At 42.3% G+C, this 21,364-nt stretch overlaps 1 protein-coding gene across 1 annotated transcript; it reads right to left on the minus strand.

Moving 5' to 3' along the window:
* Positions 1-3,381: 3,381 nt before the first annotated feature.
* On the minus strand, positions 3,382-6,269 carry LOC128692754 (pseudohemocyanin-1). Its single transcript, XM_053782101.2, has 3 exons — positions 6,112-6,269; positions 4,149-5,672; positions 3,382-3,951 (listed from the first exon to the last, which is right to left on the minus strand). Exons 1-3 carry the CDS (start codon positions 6,209-6,211, stop codon positions 3,515-3,517), a joined length of 2,061 nt encoding a protein of 686 aa, XP_053638076.2. The 5' UTR covers positions 6,212-6,269; the 3' UTR covers positions 3,382-3,514.
* Between the last annotated feature and the right edge of the window lie 15,095 nt (positions 6,270-21,364).

Raw genomic sequence — 21,364 nt, forward strand, 5'->3', positions numbered from 1 at the left:
TCTGCTCGTTCTCAACACCAATCGTAGTAAAAGTTACATTTTATAATCAAATCTAAATACACAATATTTTTTTTTCAGCTTAACGCTTTATACTTTCCACTGAACTCATTAAATAAAATTAAATAAACAACAGTGTAAGAAATATTAAACACGGAAGAAGTGCAAGCTAACACTGAAGTAGATCTGGTAAAAAGTTAAAAACTTTTCATTACTATCCCACAAACGGAGCATAAATGTTTAAGACCCATTCTATACTGACCAGGCATCTCTGGTCAATCTTGCCAAATTTGGAGGCAGGAAAAATGAAATATAAATCTACGTTCGGAGCGCTACGCGAGTGAACGTAGATCTACGTTTGGACAGTCCAAGTGTTAAAAAACTCTTTTCTTTCTCTTGTCAAATTATTTATCAAGTTACGATTAAAAGAAAATGGGAGTAAACCACAAGCCAGACCCAGCTTAGAAGGAGCCGACGTCAGGTGATGTGAGGAAAAATTCATGATCCAGTCAAGCCATGTGCATTATGAACGCGATAGCTATGGCGTTTTAATACACTAAATACGAGTTCAGTTTCCTAAAGACCAAAGGTGTTATTTGGATTTTTTTTTGTTTAAAACATAAGGAAAGCAACCTACTGTGTTCACTTGAAAATTAAGTTAGAGGGAATAAAGTAATTTTTACCATGAGAGTAAGATATTATGAAGTTAGGAGAATAGCCTAGAGGAGTAAATGAAGTGCAAAGTACTGAAATGTCAGAATCAAGAAATTGAGAATAACATATGTAGAGGACACGGAAAAAGAAACAAGAACAATTCTCTTTACAAACTGTGTACGATAACGCGTCGGAGAGGAGATTTACGACTCACTGACCGCGGGTTCAAGACCCACCCATGGTATGGATTATTTGCAATCTTGTCACCACGATTTCGTGAATCATGTGTATGGTAAGACGAGAAGTCAGTCACAGCGATAGACATGAGCAGCAAGGAAATGAAGAAGGAAAATGGGTGATGTTCAATATGAAACTATGCAAGCAATATTTTTTTTTTTTACACAGGGTTTGACAAGGTTAAGGATCCCTAGTTTTATTCACAAGCTATTTACAAGTTAAGGATTCATAACTTTATTGATAAGCTAAGAGCTGTTACCTACATCAGCTCATTTAAAAGCATTTTTATTGTTAAGAGACATACAAGTAGGGAACAGGATGAAGTTGGAGCCATCTGTGGGCCAGCATTTTCATTTGATCAACTGACGTTATCTCGTTGACATCATTATGCTGTACGAATGTGTTCCATACTCGAGTCATCCTGGGTATATATGATCTTAAATGCAGTGATGTTCTGGAGAAGGGTACAGCCAGAGTGAAGTTGCTGCTTTCTGCCCGTCTTGTGGCATAAAAGCTTGTTTCACGCTGTCCTCGAAATGGATTCAAGTGTGGTACTTTGACAATATTGGCCTTGTACATAACAGTAAGGCCACCCACATCCCTCCTATGTTGAAGGCTCTGCTGAAATGACAGATCTATCCAGGATGGGTCCAGGCGAAAGATGAGACGTCTTGCCCTGTTCTCTGCTCTGTCGCAGATGAGAGGGGGGCAGGCAAATCAAGAAAGTGGAGCATACTCAAGGTGTGAGCGTACTTATGCCTCATACAGAATCTTGCAACCCCTACTGTCAAGCAGATGCGAGATACGGCGAAGTGCTGTAAGCTTCCTGGCTGCCTTGTTTGCTAGATTTACAACATGGTTCTTCATGGTTAGTTTGGAGTCAAATTTCACCCCAAGGATATCAACTTCTTCTCCAGGTACCAACACCCTCCCATTCATCCTTACTACTGCACCAGCATTACCATCGTGGTGCCTAGAGACGATCATCATTTGCATTTTCTCAGGTGCAAATGTTACTTGCCACTTTTTCCCCAAGCTGATATAGCTCTTAGCTGGTGATTATTGTAGCTTAGAGCAGCTGGCATTTCTTCTCTCGGATAAGTGAATGTCAGTGTACAGTCATCTGCATATGCATGTGATTCTGGGATGAGATGAAGAAGGTCCTTGAAGTAGACATTTCATAACAATGGTCCCAGCACGCTTCCTTGTGGAACACTTGCCCCAATAGGATGTCTTGCTGATTCCTTTCCATTGAGAACTACACTTAGAGATCTACCATGAAGGTAATCACAGAGGAGACATAGCGTAGAGCCTGCAATTCCCAGTGCTTGAAGTTTTGCTAAGAGGCCCTGGTGCCACACCCGGTCGAAAGCACCAGCAATGTTCAGTGCTACCACACAGGTGACTTTGGATTCATCCAGTGAATGGTGCCACTTAGTGGAGAGGTTTAACAACAGATCAGCAGCAGAGTAACCTTTCCTGAAGCCATATTGACGATCACAAAGTAGTGAGCGGTAGTCAAAAAACTCTGTCATTTGTCTTGAGATTATTGTCTTAAGGATCTTACCAGTGATTGACAGGAGTGACACTGGTCTGTAGCTGCTGATTTCTGCTCTGCTCGTCTTTTTGTGAACAGGGACTACATTTGCCTCTTTCCACAGAGAGGGCCATTTACACTGTACTAGGAAGTGCAGAAAAAGATGCGAGTTAGAGGTGGTGCTAGCTGGTCTGCACATCTTCTCAGCAATCTTGGGCTCAACTTGTCTGGGCCCACAGCCTTTTCTTGGTCAAGCGATTTAAGAAGGAAATGCACCTCCTCCTGCCTTATTGTCACCACTGACAGTTTTGACACAGTTCTTGCAGCTAGCCAAGGAGGGTCCCTTGCTGGATCAGGAAATTGCATTTTGGTAGAAAAGTGTTCAGCAAAGAGGTCTGCCTTCTCTTGACTACTCGTAGAGGTGGTCCCATCCTGTCGATTTAGAGGTGGAATGAGTTAATCCGGCAGATAACCTGGTCTGTCCTTGACCAGGGACCACCAGGTTTTGGGGTCTACCCTACTTGATGCTAGCTTTCTTTTTGTGTCCACCTCCCATTTAGCAATGGCCCACTTTTGAACGTCACCCATATGCCTACAAGCTTGCCTGTGCAAGTTCCTGTTATAGGTGGTAGGATGTCTCTTATACCTTCGTCATGCCTTGTACTTAGCAGTAGCAGCCTCTCTACAACGAAAGCCAAACTAAGGCTGATCTGTAGGCTTCGTCACATATTGCCGGTGAGGAATGTGTTCTTGTTGTAGATTAAGGATGTGTCCAGTGAAGGCTTTCACTTGGTTGTCAACATCAACTAGTACCAATAAATTATTCATTTGTTACCTATTGCCAATCGTCAGTTTCGTTCACAAACAAACTTTCATATTTTTCTCTAATCAAATTTTTACTGTCAGCATCCCAAAAAAGTATTTAGTAGTCATTAAGGATTTTTAAACTACATTCAGAATAGATATTAATATTTTTAATGTTCACAATGCAACATATTTTGAAAAAAAAAATTCTAATGTCAGTTATCTCCCATCAGAGTCATTTGAAGGCTAAACCCTAATAGTGAAGACAAAAATAATGAAAGAAAGTTAATGGTGACGGATGTGTTCGTCATGGTTGAAGACCTTGACGATGGTCTCTGCGAAGTTGGGAATGTCGTGGAAGATTTGTTCGTCAGGGACGTTACGGTCCAGTGGGTAGCCATGAGGTTTCTTGTCTGGGTAGACTCCCTTGTAGCCATAGTGGTGGAACTTTTTAAATGTCTCGAGGTCATTAATGGCTGCATCAGCTGCACCATCAGTCACAGCCACCACCAGCTTGAACTCGACACCAGCCTCGTTGCCCTTGGGTATGAGCAGCCTATTGGGCAGTCCAGCGGCGCTCACGAACTGCTCCTGTTGCAAGTCGCTGCCACCACTGAGTGCTGCTTCAGCTTTCTCATGTAAGGTGTTGATACTAGGCACGTCAGGCACTGTCACCGACGACTCAACAGATTTGCGCACAATGTGGTTTTCTCCAGGCTTTACTGAGGAAATATTAAAAAATATATTACATATCATTAAAAAAACTGAGACTTTATTAACTAATGAATAATTTCTGGAGAATTTTCATTAATATATTCAGTACATCCTAATATATTATTCTCTCGCAATAATGTTTCTATGAATATATTAACATTCTTTCCATTTTTACAACTGTCTATAAGATATATTGTATACTTACGAGTCTTAAAGAATTTGTCTAGTTCAATAGCTCGCCAACGACCCTCGTTGAATGGGAAGATGACGCCGTTGCTGTCACGGTGTGGCCAGGCGAAGATACGGATTGTGGCCAAAACGTCTACATCGTTATTGTTTATTATGTCAACATTGAAGGAGAAATCCTTGTGCTTCAGACGTGGAATATAAGTGCTAATCTCTAAGTTATCAACCTCGTCTTTATCGTCCACAGCATTGACGAGGCTATATTCATAATCTTCCAAGTAAGTTTCCAGTGGACCATCAATGTTAATGTTGTTGATAGCAACACCGTGAAACTCAAGCTCTTCCTTATTATAAGGTGGAAGACGGTCTTTATGTTTTCTGAAGAGGTCATCAATGTATTTGTGTAGCTGGTAGAATGCTGGGTCGCGGGTGGCTGTCTCATAATGCTCCAGGACACTGGGAGCCTCATGGTACCTGTCATGGGGGTCACCCTGGTGACCAAGCAAGACGTGAGCCAAATTGTTGAGGGAACCATAGTACTCAACATTGGGGCTGTACAAAGAAGACTCAATAATATTACCAAGGATATCAATACCTTCTTCATTTCTAATGTCCACCTTGGAGCCCTCCTTGTCAATGATGTAACCATGATCGATTGCATCTCGAATGCGGTTCTCCAGTACAACCAAATCATGAACCTCAGCAACATGATCTACGTTTTCGATGTGGATATCATCGGGTCGAACCGGGAAGAAACTTCCATATTTGTATGTAGTATGAGGATGGAAGCCGTCATGAAGAGTTTCATCCCAGTGAAGTTTTTGCACAAGGTCGAGGTGGTTGGACAAACGTTCAGCATCAAAGCGGTTGTTGAGCTGGTGATGGATCCAGAAAAAGGTCTCACCCTTACGTTCAATATGAGGGCCGAAAGTGTCATTCCACCAGAAGGGATACTCTAAATGCCAATTAAAGTAGTGAGTACTAAGGCCGATGTCTTCAGTGAAGTAGGCAACTCTGTACTCTGGGTTATTCGGGGTACCTGTGAAGTCTGTTACGAATTTGCCTGGTGTAGCTGTAATCTTGGCTCTGTATGCTTTTTGGAGTACTTCAGTGCTTGTGAAAAAGTGAGGCAGGATTTCGTATATTGGGGGCAGCACAACGTTCCTAGTAAGCGGTGAGTGTCTGACTGCTGCATACAAAGCATAAATAAACTCTTCCTCGTTCAGATGTTTACGGAAGTAAGCAGCATAGCTAATGCCTGTTTTCCAGTCTTGGCACTGCAGGAGAACATTAGTGAGCAGTAAAGCTTGTTCTCTCTGCGTGTCATTGAACACTGAAAAGAAATGTTGCTTTTCCTCCAGTTTGTGATCTTTGAGTTCCTTCAGTAGCTTACGGACAGCTACACCACCGTCAGGGAAGTTAGATGCGTTGGCCTCTGGGTCAAAGGTGTCAGCAAGGGTCTTCAGGTTGGCATCATGCAGGGGCTCATACACTTTGTAAAGTAGCGAGCTGATGTCATGTTGCTTCTGTGCCAGTGGTACTTCTGAGGAACATACAAAATGCTTATATGTAACATATCGTCTGTGTATGATGCACTTCGTAGTATGTGAAAATATATGTTATTATTGCATTATCAATGCATTAACGTGTGTGTGTGTGTGTGTGTGTATATGTGTGTGTGTGTGTGTGCATGTGTCTGTGCCTGTGTCTGTCTATTTAATTATATAATTTTTATTTGCAATATTTTTTTTCACAGCTTCAGGAAAAGTTGCTTGGGATGACAAGAAGATATTCACACTGGGTACAGTATTATAATACACTCTGAAGGCGTTAGTGACTGTTCACGGCAATATGTAAAACATATATTACTAAACAGTTTCTACATAGCAGTTGATCAGCCTTTATAAATTTCTGGGGACTTTAATAATTATAGTAGGTATTCAATACATAAAATTCTACGTTGGAGTAGCTGAAATACTCACCGTCAGGTTCGTCTCTCTGGAAGCCGCTGAGATCTTGGCCGCCGAAGAGTGAGAATGCTGAGGCGGCAGCCACCAGTGTGAATACTACCAAGGTCTTCATGATGCTGATGCCCTAACAACATTTGCGCCCTTTTATATACCCAAGCTCACCCTCACCATCAGCACTGATGATCTATTACCGTCACCAGCCAGTCGCTGTTGCTGACCGTGGTCTGGGCTTGGTATCAAAATGACCTTTACTTATCTTATGTCGACGGTGATGTGTTGTTTCACTCCTCGGGAGTGATTCATAAACGATATAGCTAGCTGACGCCTTCAAGTCGAAAGTTAAAAGTGGGCCTTGCAGCTAGACCTCAAGCTTGCAAGGCGATATCCCAGAACCTACTTTTCTCGCTTAACTAGGAAATCTATTTCTTTATATGTCATTGAGGGCCTTTTATATACATCGTTGGGTGTTCTTAGTAACGTACATGGCAGGAGTCTTTTTTAAATTTTACACTATTAATTTCATTCTTGCTTCAGGACTCAATTATTACGATACGCACTTGTTTCGTGACTCAGAGGATTTTGAACGTGCATTGTTTGAATGTATATACATTTCAAAAAGTCACTTTTTAACGTTGTAGCAAATCATTGGTTCATGTTCATGAAGATGGATTGTCAAGGGAGCTACAATACTTCAAAGCTTTTTCATGATCCAGTCTAAAGTCGAAGATTTTTTTTTAAAACTAACTTTGAACCAGCACACAGCATTATTGCCCACACATACAGTTTTCTCTATATTTTAACACACATTTCAGTGGCTTTCGGTAACTAATTAGTCCTCTCTATATTCCTTCATACATACAATGGTTCTTGGTCACCAGTTCCCTTTATATTCCAACAGACACTTGATATGTTTCGATCACTGCGAAATGTAATCCGAGAAATGCATTTCTTACCTCATACGCTCAGTCCGCTCAGCCTCACTGCAAGCATGGGAATATTAATATGGACTACAGAATAAGTTTCAAATGTAGTTAAATATCTCTGCAGATTTAAAGCCAGTCAGAGGAGATTCTCACAAGTCATTGCAAGTAAACTTATATCCCTCTTTTTCTATAAAAATAGTAAAATTGGTACCTAAGCAGACCACCAATTCTATCCTTCCACTAAGATACATAAACTTTGAAAGTTTAAAGCCAAACAGAATAGGCATTCTCTGACTGTCGCACAAACTCCAAACTAAACAAAAATTACACCAGGATTTTGATCTGAAGCTTGTCAGAGTTGCTTTCTCAAGTTATCATAATTAAAAATTTGAAGTTAATGAGATGAAACATTCGTAAATTATTGTATAAAATCCGAACTTAAATTTTCCAATTTCTTCAATAAAATTTGCACATTGGCATCTATGCAATGCAAAATATATACAAAGTTTTCTTTAATAAAAAAATAAATACACCAGCGTTCAATATTTTAAGTCAGTCAGAAAATTAATTTTCCAATTACTGCAAAGAAAGTAATTTGTTTAATAAGATTGTTTAATAAGATTGGCAATTTAAAAGTTTAACAACCCATACTAATAGTTCACCAGTTAATCAGTACTGACAGTTTAAAGGCGATAGGACGAGGCGTTCTCGAGTTATAAGCAAAAACTTTGAAGAAAGAAAAAAATACTTTACCTGTAGATATTAAACCTTTATTGACACAGACGGAGAAAGTAACTTCCATATATCTGTACCACGTTATTTCAGAGGGTTAATATAAAAAAACTCTATGTTAGATGGTACAATCAAAAATGTGTTGAGAGTTACCAACTTACATAAACAGAAAAATATAATAACAAAGTTTTAAAGGAATATATTTTTTTAAATTTATGTGACTGAAAACGTTTCGAAGAGGATAGTACGATACATGAAATTAATAAAACATTTAAAAAAAAATATCCCACAAAAAAGAGTAAATTCAAATAGCATGGTGGGAAAAAATTCCTGTATAGCTTTATGATTCAACAACAGTGTGATATAACATAGACTTTTCGTAATCTAAGAAGTTCTCTAACAGATTACTATATAAGAGACGAAGTGGAGTAAATGATTCTTATATACAATGAATATTACATTTGAGAGTGTGAATGGTATATGTGTACACATGATCAGTTTAGGTTAATTGGTCACACTTGCTATGTAGCTTAAATGAAAATAACCTGAAGAATATATATTAAAGATATGTAACCCAGACAGTGAGCCTTTTTCACATCACTGACGATAAAGTTCAATGTGTCATCGAAACACTGTAGATAATAAATGTAACCACAGTGTGGGTGAAACATTGTGGTTAATGAAAACATTCACTCCGTAGAAGAAACGCTGTGAATAATGTGGGTATCCACCTCATCTACATGTCATTTACTTCACATTGTCGGTATTTACTTACTATTGTCATTCTGTGAAACTTAAGTAAATTGCTTCGGTTCAGGAAGAATGGTTCCATAATACCGAAGGAACGAGGGTATTATACCTCAGACGTGCATGATCAAGTCATGAACGTAAAGTCTTTACGTAGCCTGAGCAACGAATCATTACAGAACAGTCAGCCATTCATCTTTTACCAGATCAGTCATACACTTGTTAACAAAACTGTTAGCCAAACAGAAGAGTTAGCAATAAATGTTATAAAAGAAGGCGATGGTCATTCATTTAATCTAATGCGAAGCAGGATTTATAGTATTCCAGTTTTGTAGATTCACATACGGAGATGTTCAGTTGTTCAGTTACAGGGTGTTCAGTTCAAAGTACACGTTCTTCAGCTTCAGGAACAGGTTGTTCACTTATTCAATGAATTTATTACTCACTTGTTCCTTGAACAAGTGAGTAATAAATGTGCAGAATGTCCAGCCCCACGAATATGTTTAATTGTTCCATGAAGGATTCGTTCAGAGAGTTTCGAAAAAAACATGTTATTTTTACACTTGATAATACATAGATTACCACTGTATCGTAAATTCAGTAAAGGCAAGATGGTCACCAAGGAACCAAGCGGAGGTTTTACACTCAAAGATGATAGCAACAGATACTGATGATTTCTGGAGAGATCACTACTGGTGGTGGTAGTCGTGATGGTGGTGGTGATAGTGGTTTGGTGATAATGGTGGTGATGGAGGTGGTTTTGGTAGTGGTTGTAGGAGTAGGTGTTGGCGGGGAGGGAGGGAGAGGCAAAATAGGAGTTGAATGGGGAAGGAGATGGAAGAGGAGAGGAAAGGAAGAAGCTGTAGGAGATAGAGAAGATGGAGGAAGGTGAACATACATGGTGGAGACGGAGATGGATCACTGCTGCGGAGATCTCAGGAGATACAGAGGTCACTGATGTGCTCAGGTGACAATTCGTTTTACCAAACCACATTATTATATGACCATTGATGGATTTGTTTATTTTTATACCTGACACGATAAAAAACTTCATAGCAACGTCTTCTGATATCAGTACAAGTGCGCACGAGTGTACACTGACAGAACTGATAAGATGCCGCCCATATTCGAGTTCACTTTGTTGTTTACATAATAAACCTATACAGAAACTATCAAGAAGAATAAGCAACAAAGTCACACCCTCTGTAATTGGAAAACCCACCTGAAATATATGGCGTTATTTTTCTAATTTCTTTTTCACTGGTTAGTTCTTTCTTAACTATTCATTTATCAGCCAGCCTAAATTCTGGTGATATTCCTTCTAGTGCCACTAAACATTATTCATTAAAATGCAGTAATAATTTATAAAACATTCCCCTTAGTTATTTCAATGTTAGTCATCTCAAATTACTGAAGGGTTTGTGAATCTTTTATGTTGAACATCATTTTAAGTTGAATATCATTTCACTTCTAGTAGATGGTAGATGGATTTATAACTTCCTAAAAAATAGAACACGAAGAGCAATAGTAAACAGAATAAAGTCTGAAGCAGCTATGGTGAAAAGTTCTATTCCACCAGGCACAGTAATCTCTCCCATCCTATTCCTCATCCTTATATATGATTTATACAGAGATGTAAGCCATAGCTCCGAGTCTTCCTTTGCGGATGATACCCGGGTTGCCATGACAGTGACCTCCATCGAAGACACCGCAAGACTCCAAGCGGCCATCAACCAAATCTTCAAATGGGCCACTCAAAACAATATGAAGTTCAATGAAGAGGAATTTCAACTACTCAGATATGGAAAACTTGAGGAAATTAAACTGCATCATGGTATACAATAAATTCTAACCATGAATAGAGCGAAAAAGTAATGTGAAGGATCTGGAAGTGACAATGTCAGAGGATCTCACCTTCAAAGACCACAATAATATATCTACCGCATCTACTAGAAGAATGGTAGGATGGATAATGAGAACCTTCAAAACTAGAGACACTAAACCATGATGATTCTCTTCAAATCGCTTGTTCTCTCTAGGCTGGAATACTGCTGTATACTAACTGCCCCCTTCAAGGCAGGGAAAATTGCTGACCTGGAGAGAGTACAAAGAACTTTCGCGGCACACATAAGCACGATAAAGCACCTAAATTACTGGGAATGATTTAAGTCCCTTGATTTGTATTCCCTGGAACCCAAGCGAGAGAGTTACATGATAATATACACTTGGAAAATCCTAGAGGGATTAGTACTAAACTTGCACACGAAAATCACTCCCTATGAAAGCAAAAGATTCGGCAGGAGATGCAACATTTCCCCAATGAAACGCAGGGGCGGCAGGAGTACACTGAGAGACAACACAATAAGTGTCCGGGGCCGAAGACTGCTCAACTGCCTCCCAGCATACATAAAGGGGATTACCAATAGACCCCTGGCTGTCTTCAAGAAGGCGCTGGAGAGGCACCTAAAGTCAGTACCTGACCAGCCGGGCTGTGATTTGCATGTCAGTTTGCGTGCGGCCAGTAGTAACAGCCTGGTTGATCAGACCCTGATCCACCACGAGGTCTGTTTTCAGACCGGACCGCGGGGGTGTTGACCCCTGAAACCCTCTCCAGGTATACTCCAGGTATACATGCATTTCTTTCTCCGAGTCAAAAATGTTATCACAATCGTTAATTCTTTGCATCGTTTTTTATCCTTAACTTACTTTTAATTAATATAATTAGGTGACTAGATTGTGCTTACTTATTATTGCTATTCCTCTTTCTAAAAAAGGTCTCTTCCAGCCATGATGCAATAAATTCAACGAATCTTGCATGAATCAGTTTGAGATTCATGCTAAGAGACGTGTCCCATATTGATTCTGCTCACTTGACTTTCCTCGGCCGTCCAAAATATCTTCCTCAAAGCACAGTAGCTTTGCATAATTAATTTTTTTGAGGGGGTAATATATTGTATAGCCATGTTATTCATAAACAAACAAAACAAACAATTTTACTTCTTTGCATAGGTTACAATGTGTGAATGCATGTAAAACGTGTTGATAGGTACATAGAAAGCCATTAACATGCCGGGGCATTTCTGGCAGACATATTAACGAATCCGTCATATATATTATGCACCCAGTATTATTATCCAGATTTCTTTTTGACTACTGCTTGTCCGCATACTGTACAGCATGTATTTCTCAATGTAATCTGGCACAACGTGCTGCTGGACCTGTCACGTACATGCGTTATGTCTTCCACAATTATCACAGTTGATTCATTGGTTCATGGCTCCTGATCTGTCTTATTATCTTCATGGAATTGCCTTCATTAATTTCCTCTCGCATAGGTCTCGTCATACCTATCCTTAAAACCATATATAGAATTTAAATTTACCATTTCCTTTGAGTATCATATATGTTTTTACCCTCTCAAATCGTAAGGTTCAAATATTTTAATCTCTCCTGGAAGGCCATTTTTCTAAGTTACAGGACTGATTTTGTGGCAGATTTCTGGATTTCAATAGTTTTTGCATGCATGGTCAGGTGTAGGTTTCAGGTTGTTTCTACATACCGTATATGTCCTTCGTACGACATATATAGAGTTACGAATGATTTTTTGCTTACATGCTTGAATGCTGTTCTCAGTTTGAATGTAAAGCGATCACGTCTGCAAAAACATTCGGTTAATATGCGTCTCCAGCTATATGCTCGATACTAGGCTTACCTGTAGCTCCATGTTTTTGTTTGAAGTTCAGAACTTCTTTATCCCCTATACTTCGACTCCGGTCTTTTTTCACTTTACCCATTTGTTGTAAATTTTAGTTTGCTCGGTTTGAATTCCTTTAGACATTTCTTTGCATTATCCCAGAGTCTTTTTTAACTCGTCTTCAAGTATTTCATTGTCATCCTCACTTATTTTACTTTTCTCATCAGCAAGCAGCCAAATGTACGATTTCTCTGCAGCATAATAATTATGTGTATATAAAAAAAACAGTTCGTGTTCCAAAACTGACCCAAGAGGCATCCCACTCGTCACCTCTGCTCGCTTGATATCTCTTCCCTGACAATCCTTCTCTGACTCCTTAGAGTTAATGATGCTATGTGGGAGTTGAACTGTATTGTGTGAGTGTGTGTGTGTGTGTGTGTGTGTGTGTGTGTGTGTGTGTGTGTGTGTGTGTGTGTGTGTGTGTGTGTGTGTGTGTGTACTCACCTAGTTGAGGTTGCAGGGGTCGAGTCCTAGCTCCTCGCCCCGCCTCTTCACTGGTCGCTATTAGGTCACTCTCTCTGAACCGTGAGCTTTATCATGTGTGTGTGTGTGTGTGTGTGTGTACTCACCAGTTGTACTCACCTAGTTCTGGTTGAAGGGGTCGATTCATAGCTCCTGGCCCCGCCTCTTCACTGGCCGCTACTGGGTAACTCTCCCTGTACTATGAGCCTTATCATACCTCTGCTTAAAGCTATGAATGAATCCTGCCTCCACTACATTGCTTCCCAAATTATTCTGACTACCCTGTGGCTGAAGAAATGCTTGCTAACATCCCTGTGAGTCATCTGAGTCTTCAATTTCCATCTGTGACCCCTTGTTTCTGCGTCCTATCTCTGGAACATTCTGTCCCTGTCCACCTTGTCAGTTTCTCTCAGTATTTTAAATGTCGCTATCATGTCCCTCTATTTCTCCTGTCCTCCAGTGTCGTCAGGTCGATTTCCCGTAAGCTCTCCTCGTAGGACATACCCCTTAACTCTGGAACTAGTCTTGTTGCAAACCCTTGCACTTTCTCTAGTTCCTTTATGTGCTTGTCTAGGTGTGGGTTCCGAAGTGGTGTCGCATACTCCAATATAGGCCTAACGTACACAGTGTACAGGGACCTGAACGATTCCTTATTAAGATGGCAGAATGCTGTTCTTAGGTTTGCTAGGGGCCCATATGCTGCAGCAGTTGTTTGGTTGATGTGCGCTTCAGGAGATGTGCCTGGTGTCATACTCACCCCAAGATCTTTTTCCTTTAGTAAGGTTTGTAGTCTCTGGCCCCCTAGACTGTACTCCGTCTGCGGTCTTCTTTGCCCTTCCCCAATCTTCATGACTTTTCACGTGGTGGGGCTGAACTCCAGGAGCCAATTGCTGGACCAGGCCTGCAGCCTGTCCAGATCCCTTTGCAGTTCTTCCTGGTCCTCGTCCGCCTGAATTCTTCTCGTCAACTTCACATCATCTGCTAACAGGGACACTTCGGAGTCTATTCTTTCCGTCATGTCGTTCACAAATATCAGAAACAGCACTGGTCCTAGGGCTGACCCCTGTGGAACCCCACTCGTCACAGGTGCCCACTCTGACAAATCCCCACGTACCATGACTAGCTGCTGTCTTCCTGACAGGTATTCCCTGATCCAATGTAGTGCCTTCCCTGCTATCTCTGCCTGGTACTCTAGCTTTTGCACTAATCTCTTGTGTGGAACTGTGTCAAACGCCTTCTTACAGTCCAAAAAAATGCAGTCTACCCAACCCTCTCTCTCTTGTCTTTCTGTTTTCACCCTGTCATAGAACTCCAGTAGGTTTGTGACAGGATTTCCCGTCCCTGAAACCGTGTTGGCTGTTGTTGATAAGCTCATTCCTTCCTAGGTGCTCCACCACTCTTCTCCTGATAATCTTCTCTATGTGTGTGTGTGTGTGTGTGTGTGTGTGTGTGTGTGTGTGTGTGTGTATGTGTGTGTGTGTTTGTGTGTGTGTGTGTGTGTGTGTGTGTGTATGTGTGTGTGTGTGTGTGTGTGTTTGTGTGTGTGTTTGTGTGTCCGTGCATGTGTGTGAGTGTGTGTGTGTGTGTGTGTGTGTGTGTGTGTGTGTGTGTGTGTGTGTGTGTGTGTGTGTGCTCACCTAATTGGACTCACCTAATTGTAGTTGCATGGATCGAGACTCAGTTCCTGGCCCCGCCTCATCACTGCACGCTACTAGGTCGTCTCTCTCCCTGCTCCATGAGCTTTATCATACCTCGTCGTAAAGCTATGTATGGTTTCTACCTTCATTACATCACTCGCCAGACTGTTCCACTTCCTGACCACCCTATGACTGAAGAAATGCTTCCTAACATCCCTGTGACTCATATGAGTCTTCAACTTCCAAGAGTGACCCCTTGTTTCTGTGTCCCTTCTCTGAAACATCTTTTCTCTGTCCACCTTGTCTATTCCACGCATGTCGTTATCATGTATCTCCTAACCCTCTTGTCCTCCAGTATCGTCAGGCCGATTTCCCTTAACCTTTCTTCGTAGGACATTTCCCTTAGCTTTGGAACTAACCTTGTCGCAAACCTTTGCACTTTCTCTAATTTCTTAACGTGTTTGACCCGGTGTGGGTTCCAAACTGGTGCTGCATACTCCAGTATGGGCCTTACTTAGGTATCGAAAAGCTAATCTCAGGTTTGCCAGGCGCCCATATGCTGCAGCAGTTATCTGGTTGATGTGTGCTTCCGGAGACATGCTCAGTGTTATACTCACCCCAAGATCTTTCTCCTTGAGTGAGGTTTGCAGTCGTTGGCCACCTAGCCTATACTCTGTCTGCGGTCTTCTTTGCCCTTCTCTGATCTTCATGACTTTGCATTTGGCAGGGTTGAATTCGAGAAGCCAGTTGCTGGACCACGTGTCCAGCGTGTCCAGGTCTCTTTGAAAGCCTGCCTGATCCTTATCTGATTTAATTCTCCTCATTAACTTCACATCATCTGCGAACAGGGACGCCTCTGGGTCTATCCTTTCCATCATGTCATTCACATATACCAAAAACAGCACTGGTCCTAGGACAGACCCTTGTGGGACCCTGCTCGTCACAGGTGCCCATCACGTACCATGACTCGTTGTTGCCTCCCTGTCAGGTATTCTCTGATCCACTGAAGTGCCCTTCCCGTTATACGCGCCTGATCCTCTAGTTTCTGCACTAACCTCTTGTGAGGAACTGTGTCGAAGGCCTTCTTTCAGTCCAAGAAGATGCAATCAACCCACCCCTCTCTCTCGTGTCTTACTTCTGTTACTTTATCATAAAACTCCAGAAGGTTTGTAACACAGGATTTGGCTTCCATGAAACCGTGCTGGTTGTCATTTATACTTTTGTTCTGTTCCAGATGCTCCACCACTCTCCTTCTGATAATCTTCTCCATGACTTTGCATACTATACACGTCAGTGACACCGGACTGTAGTTTAGTGCCTCTTTTCTGTCTCCTTTTTTAAAAATGGGAACTATATTTGCCATCTTCCATACCTCAGGTAGTTGCCAAGTTTCAAGAGATGTTGTGAAGATTGTGGGTAATGGCACACACAGCATTTCTGCTCCCTCTCTAAGGACCCACGGGGAAATGTTATCCGGTCCCATTGCCTTTGAGGTATCAAGGTCACTTAGCAGCTTCTTCACCTCCCTCTCAGTTGTGTGTATGTCATCCAGCTCTTGTTGGTGTATTCCCTGTTGGTGTCCCCCTCTGTCCTGTCTTCCCAGAGTCCTTCCTGTCTCCACTGTGAATGCTTCCTTGAGTGGAGGTGACTAGACTGGGTGGGTCATTGGGCTAATCGCGGAGGAGGGAGACTTGGATTTGCTCTGCATGGGTCAGTAGGCCTGTTGCAGTGTTCCTTCTTTCTTATGTTCTTATGTTCTTAAGTCTCTTGTTGAACTCCTCACATACCTCTTGATCGTTTCTTGTGAGTTCCCCACCTTCTTTCATCGGCCTGATCACCTGGTCTTTGACTGTTGTCTTTCTCCTAATGTGGCTATACAGCAGTTTCGGCTCAGATTTGACTTTCGATGCTATATCGTTTTCATGCAGTTGCTGGGCCTCCCTCCTTATCTGTGCATACTCGTTTCTGGCTCTTCGACTGATCTCCTTATTTTCATGGGTCCTTTGCCTTCTGTACCTCTTCCTTTCTCTAATGAACTTAGTTTTTGCCTCCCTACACATTCGGGTAAACCAAGGACTCGCTTTGGTCTCCCCATTAATTCTGTTGCCATTGGGAACAAACCTTTCCTCTGCCTCCTTGCATTTTGTTGTTACATATTCCATCATTTGGTTTACTGATTTTCCTACCAGTTCTCTGTCCCACTGAATCTCCCGCAGGAAGTTCCTCATACATGTGTAGTTTCCCCTTTTATAGTTTGGCTTTTCCCAATCGACTCCTGTTACCCTCTCCACTTGTAACTCTACAATGTAATCAAAACTCAGAACCACTTGATCGCTACTTCAAAGGGCCTCTCATATGTGATGTCCTCAGTGTCTGAACTGCTCAGGGTGAACACAAGGTCCAGTCTTGCTGTGTGTGTCTATGTGTCTGTGTGTCTGTGTGTGTGCAGTATAGGGTGTTAATGCCTCTGTAACCTGGTGATGAATCACGTAAGTGATGTTGAAAGTCTAGCTTGTGACTGGTCGAACTGATTACATTTACCCATTGCCTTTACTTCACGTGATATTCATTGTATTGTTTATGACCTTCAGAGGTTGCCAACAGGTGCTCTGGAAGTAGCAAAACAACCCGAGCGATGCTACGAACCTTGAAGCACACGACGTAAAAATGTCGAGTGCTCTTGTCTCATATTTTGAAGAGGTTAAAACGATCACTACGCAGTTACCAAGATACCAATGATGGTCCGGGAAAGATACCAACCTGCGCAGTATTTCTAGAAGGTGTGGAGTGTTGTAGCATCAAGTGTATCAACGCCCTGAGGAACCAGGTAAAAGCCCTATAGAAGATCCAAGTTAAGTCTAGAGTGACCTGGGAACACAAACACGGTCGAATTCGGGAATGGTATAATATAGTTTACTGCTGACGGTTCCTAAACAATTCATGACTATGTGTATTACTGAAGACAATAACGCGATAGCGAAAGTTAGAGAAAAGAAACAAATACGATGTATTCTTTAACTCACCAACGAGGATTAATGTTATGCGACACCTTGTTTAAATAAAATATTTTGATACATTTGTCGTTTTGGCTAAATGTATTATATTTATAATTTACAAGGCTAAAGAAATGCCTGTCACCATACTAATCTATCAGACAAAAATATGCTGAGTATATCAAAGACACTTAACCTTTGAGTGTTATCTGCTTTTTTAGTGAACTAGATGGCTCAGACATGTAGCTAAGCAACACTCTTCTTGGTTATCATCTTTAACTAATAATAAAAAATTTACATGATAGTGCTGTGTGCTGTTGCTTTGTGTCGTCTTAGATGTAGTAACTGAAGACACACACACGCACACACACACATACACACACACACACACACACACACACACACACACACACACACACACACACATACACACACACACACACACACACACACCTCACCCCAACAGCTGTCCCTTATGGGCATTCTGACCCCACCACCATCAACACAAACCCCACCTACACCACAGCCCCATATAGGCCCCCACCAAGGCTCTCGCTCCCCCAACCCCAATATTCTTGCATGACCACAATGATAGAAAAGAAACTAAAGGTTTGGTACACAAACGCGGATGGAATAACGAATAAACATGAGGAGTGGAACGAAAGAATCAGTGAAAAATCCCCAGAAATCATAGCAGTCACAGAAACAAAACTCGCTGAGACAATAACAGACACAATCTTCCTAACAGGATATCAGATCCTGAGGAAAGATAGAAGGAGTAGAGGGGGAGGAGGGGTTGCACTGCTCATAAAACACCGATGGGGATTTGAGGAAATGGAAGGCATGGACATGATTGGAGAAAGAGACTACATTGTAGGTACAATTCAGTCCGGAGAACATAAAGTAGTCATTGGAGTGATGTATAACCCACCACAGAACTGCAGGAGGCCAAGAGAGGAGTACGAAGAAAACAACAGGGTGATGGTGGACACACTGGCTGAGGTGGCAAGAAGAGCTCACTCGAGCAGAGCAAAGTTACTGGTAATGGGCGATTTCAACCACAGGGAGATCGACTGGGAAAACCTGGAGCCACATGGGGGTCCCGAAACATGGAGAGCCAAGATGATGGATGTGGTACTTGAAAACCTCATGCATCAACACGTCAGGGACACAACCAGAGAGAGAGGGGAGGATGAGCCAGCAAGACTGGATCTTGTGTTCACCCTGAGCAGTTCAGACATTGAGGACATCACTTACGAGAGGCCCCTTGGAGCTAGCGATCATGTGGTTCTGAGTTTTGACTATATAGTAGAGTTACAAGTGGAGAAGGTAACAGGAACTGAAGGGGACAGGCCAAACTATAAAAGGGGGGACTACACAGGTATGAGAAACTTCCTGCAGGAGGTTCAGTGGGACACAGAAATGGTAGGAAAATCAGTAAACGAGATGATGGAATATGTGGCAACAAAGTGCAAGGAGGCAGAGGAAAGTTTTGTTCCCAAGGGAAACAGAAATAATAGGAAGACCAAAACGAGTCCTTGGTTTACCCGAAGGTGTAGGGAGGCAAAAACTAAGTGCAACAGAGAATGGAAAAGGTACAGGAGGCATAGGACCCAGGAAAACAAGGAGATTAGTAGAAGAGTCAGAAACGAGTATGCTCAGATAAGGAGGGAGGCCCAGCGACAGTATGAAAACGACATAGCATCGAAAGTCAAATCTGACCCGAAACTGCTGTATAGCCACATTAGGAGGAAGACAACAGTCAAGGACCAGGTGATAAGGCTGAGGAAAGAAGGTGGAGAACTCACAAGAAACGATCAAGAGGTATGTGAGGAGCTCAACACGAGATTTAAGGAAGTATTTACAGTAGAGACAGGAAGGACTCTGGGGGGACAGACCAGATGGGGACACCAGCAAGGAATACACCAACAAGTGTTGGACGACATACATACAGATGAGGAGGAGGTGAAGAAACTGCTAAGGGACATCGATACCTCAAAGGCAATGGGACCGGACAACATCTCCCCGTGGATCCTTAGAGAGGGAGCAGATATGTTGTGCGTGCCACTTACCACAATCTTCAACACGTCCCTGGAAACTGGGCAACTACCTGAGCTATGGAAGACGGCAAATGTAGTTCCCATTTTTAAAAAAGGGGAAAAGAGGCACTAAACTATAGACCTGTGTCATTGACGTGTATAGTATGCAAAATTATGGAGAAGATTATCAGGAGGAGAGTGGTGGAGCACCTGGAAAGGAACAAGAGTATAAATGCCAACCAGCACGGATTCACGGAAGGCAAATCCTGTGTCACAAACCTTCTGGAGTTTTATGATAAAATAACAGAAGTAAGACACGAGAGAGAGGGGTGGGTTGATTGCATCTTCTTGGACTGCAAGAAGGCCTTTGACACAGTTCCTCACAAGAGATTAGTGCAGAAGCTAGAGCATCAGGCGCATATAACAGGAAGGGCACTGCAATGGATCAGAGAATACCTGACAGGAAGGCAACAACGAGTCATGGTACGTAATGATGTATCACAGTGGGCACCTGTGACGAGCGGGGTCCCACAGGGGTCGGTCCTAGGACCAGTGCTATTTTTGGTATATGTGAACGACATGACGGAAGGGTTAGACTCAGAAGTGTCCCTGTTTGCAGATGATGTGAAGTTAATGAGGAGAATTAAATCTGATGAGGACCAGGCAGGACTTCAAAGAGACCTGGACAGACTGGACACCTGGTCCAGCAAATGGCTTCTCGAATTTAATCCTGCCAAATGCAAAGTCATGAAGATAGGGGAAGGGCACAGAAGACCACAGACAGAGTATAGGCTAGGTGGCCAAAGACTGCAAACCTCACTCAAGGAGAAAGATCTTGGGGTGAGTATAACACCGAGCATGTCTCCGGAAGCACACATCAATCAGATAACTGCTGCAGCATATGGGCGCCTGGCAAACCTGAGAACAGCATTCCGATACCTTAGTAAGGAATCATTCAAGACACTGTACACCGTGTATGTCAGGCCCATACTGGAGTATGCAGCACCTGTTTGGAACCCGCACTTGATAAAGCACGTCAAGAAACTAGAGAAAGTACAAAGGTTTGCGACAAGGTTAGTTCCAGAGCTAAGGGGAATGTCCTATGAAGAAAGATTAAGGGAAATCGGCCTGACGACACTGGAGGACAGGAGGGTCAGGGGAGACATGATAACGACATATAAAATACTGCGTGGAATAGACAAGGTGGACAAAGACAGGATGTTCCAGGGAGGGGACACAGAAACAAGAGGCCACAATTGGAAGTTGAAGACACAAATGAGTCAGAGAGATAGTAGGAAGTATTTCTTCAGTCATAGAGTTGTAAGGCAGTGGAATAGCCTAGAAAATGACGTAGTGGAGGCAGGAACCATACACAGTTTTAAGACGAGGTTTGATAAAGCTCATGGAGCGGGGAGAGAGAGGGCCTAGTAGCAACCGGTGAAGAGGCGGGGCCAGGAGCTAGGACTCGACCCCTGCAACCACAAATAGGTGAGTACAAATAGGTGAGTACACACATACACACACACACACACTGCAGCATCTGAGGTCAGACACATAGCAGCAGCTGAAGACACATTGTAGCAAATAGGGACGGATACACACAAACACACGTACGTACAACAGCAGCTTCAAGAGCCACAGCAAATGAGGACACACACTGGAGCTACTGACGCAACTAAGGACACACACTGGAGCTACTGACGCAACTAAGGACACACACTGGAGCTACTGACGCAACTAAGGACACACTGCAGCAACTGGGGACATACTGTAGAAACTGCTGCAGCTGAGTACACACACACACAAACACATACTGCAGAAGCTGCAGCAACAGAGAACACTTGCACACTGTACAAAGTGACCAAATGAAGACACACTGAAGCAGCTGCAGGTTGGGATAGTTAATAAAGTGTGTAGGTGCAAATTTGCCAAGATACTATTATTTGAAAAACGTGGAATTATTGGATTCTTTATGATA

Source organism: Cherax quadricarinatus, chromosome 6 (assembly GCF_038502225.1).
Source record: "Cherax quadricarinatus isolate ZL_2023a chromosome 6, ASM3850222v1, whole genome shotgun sequence".
NCBI classification, from domain to species: Eukaryota; Metazoa; Arthropoda; class Malacostraca; order Decapoda; family Parastacidae; genus Cherax; species Cherax quadricarinatus.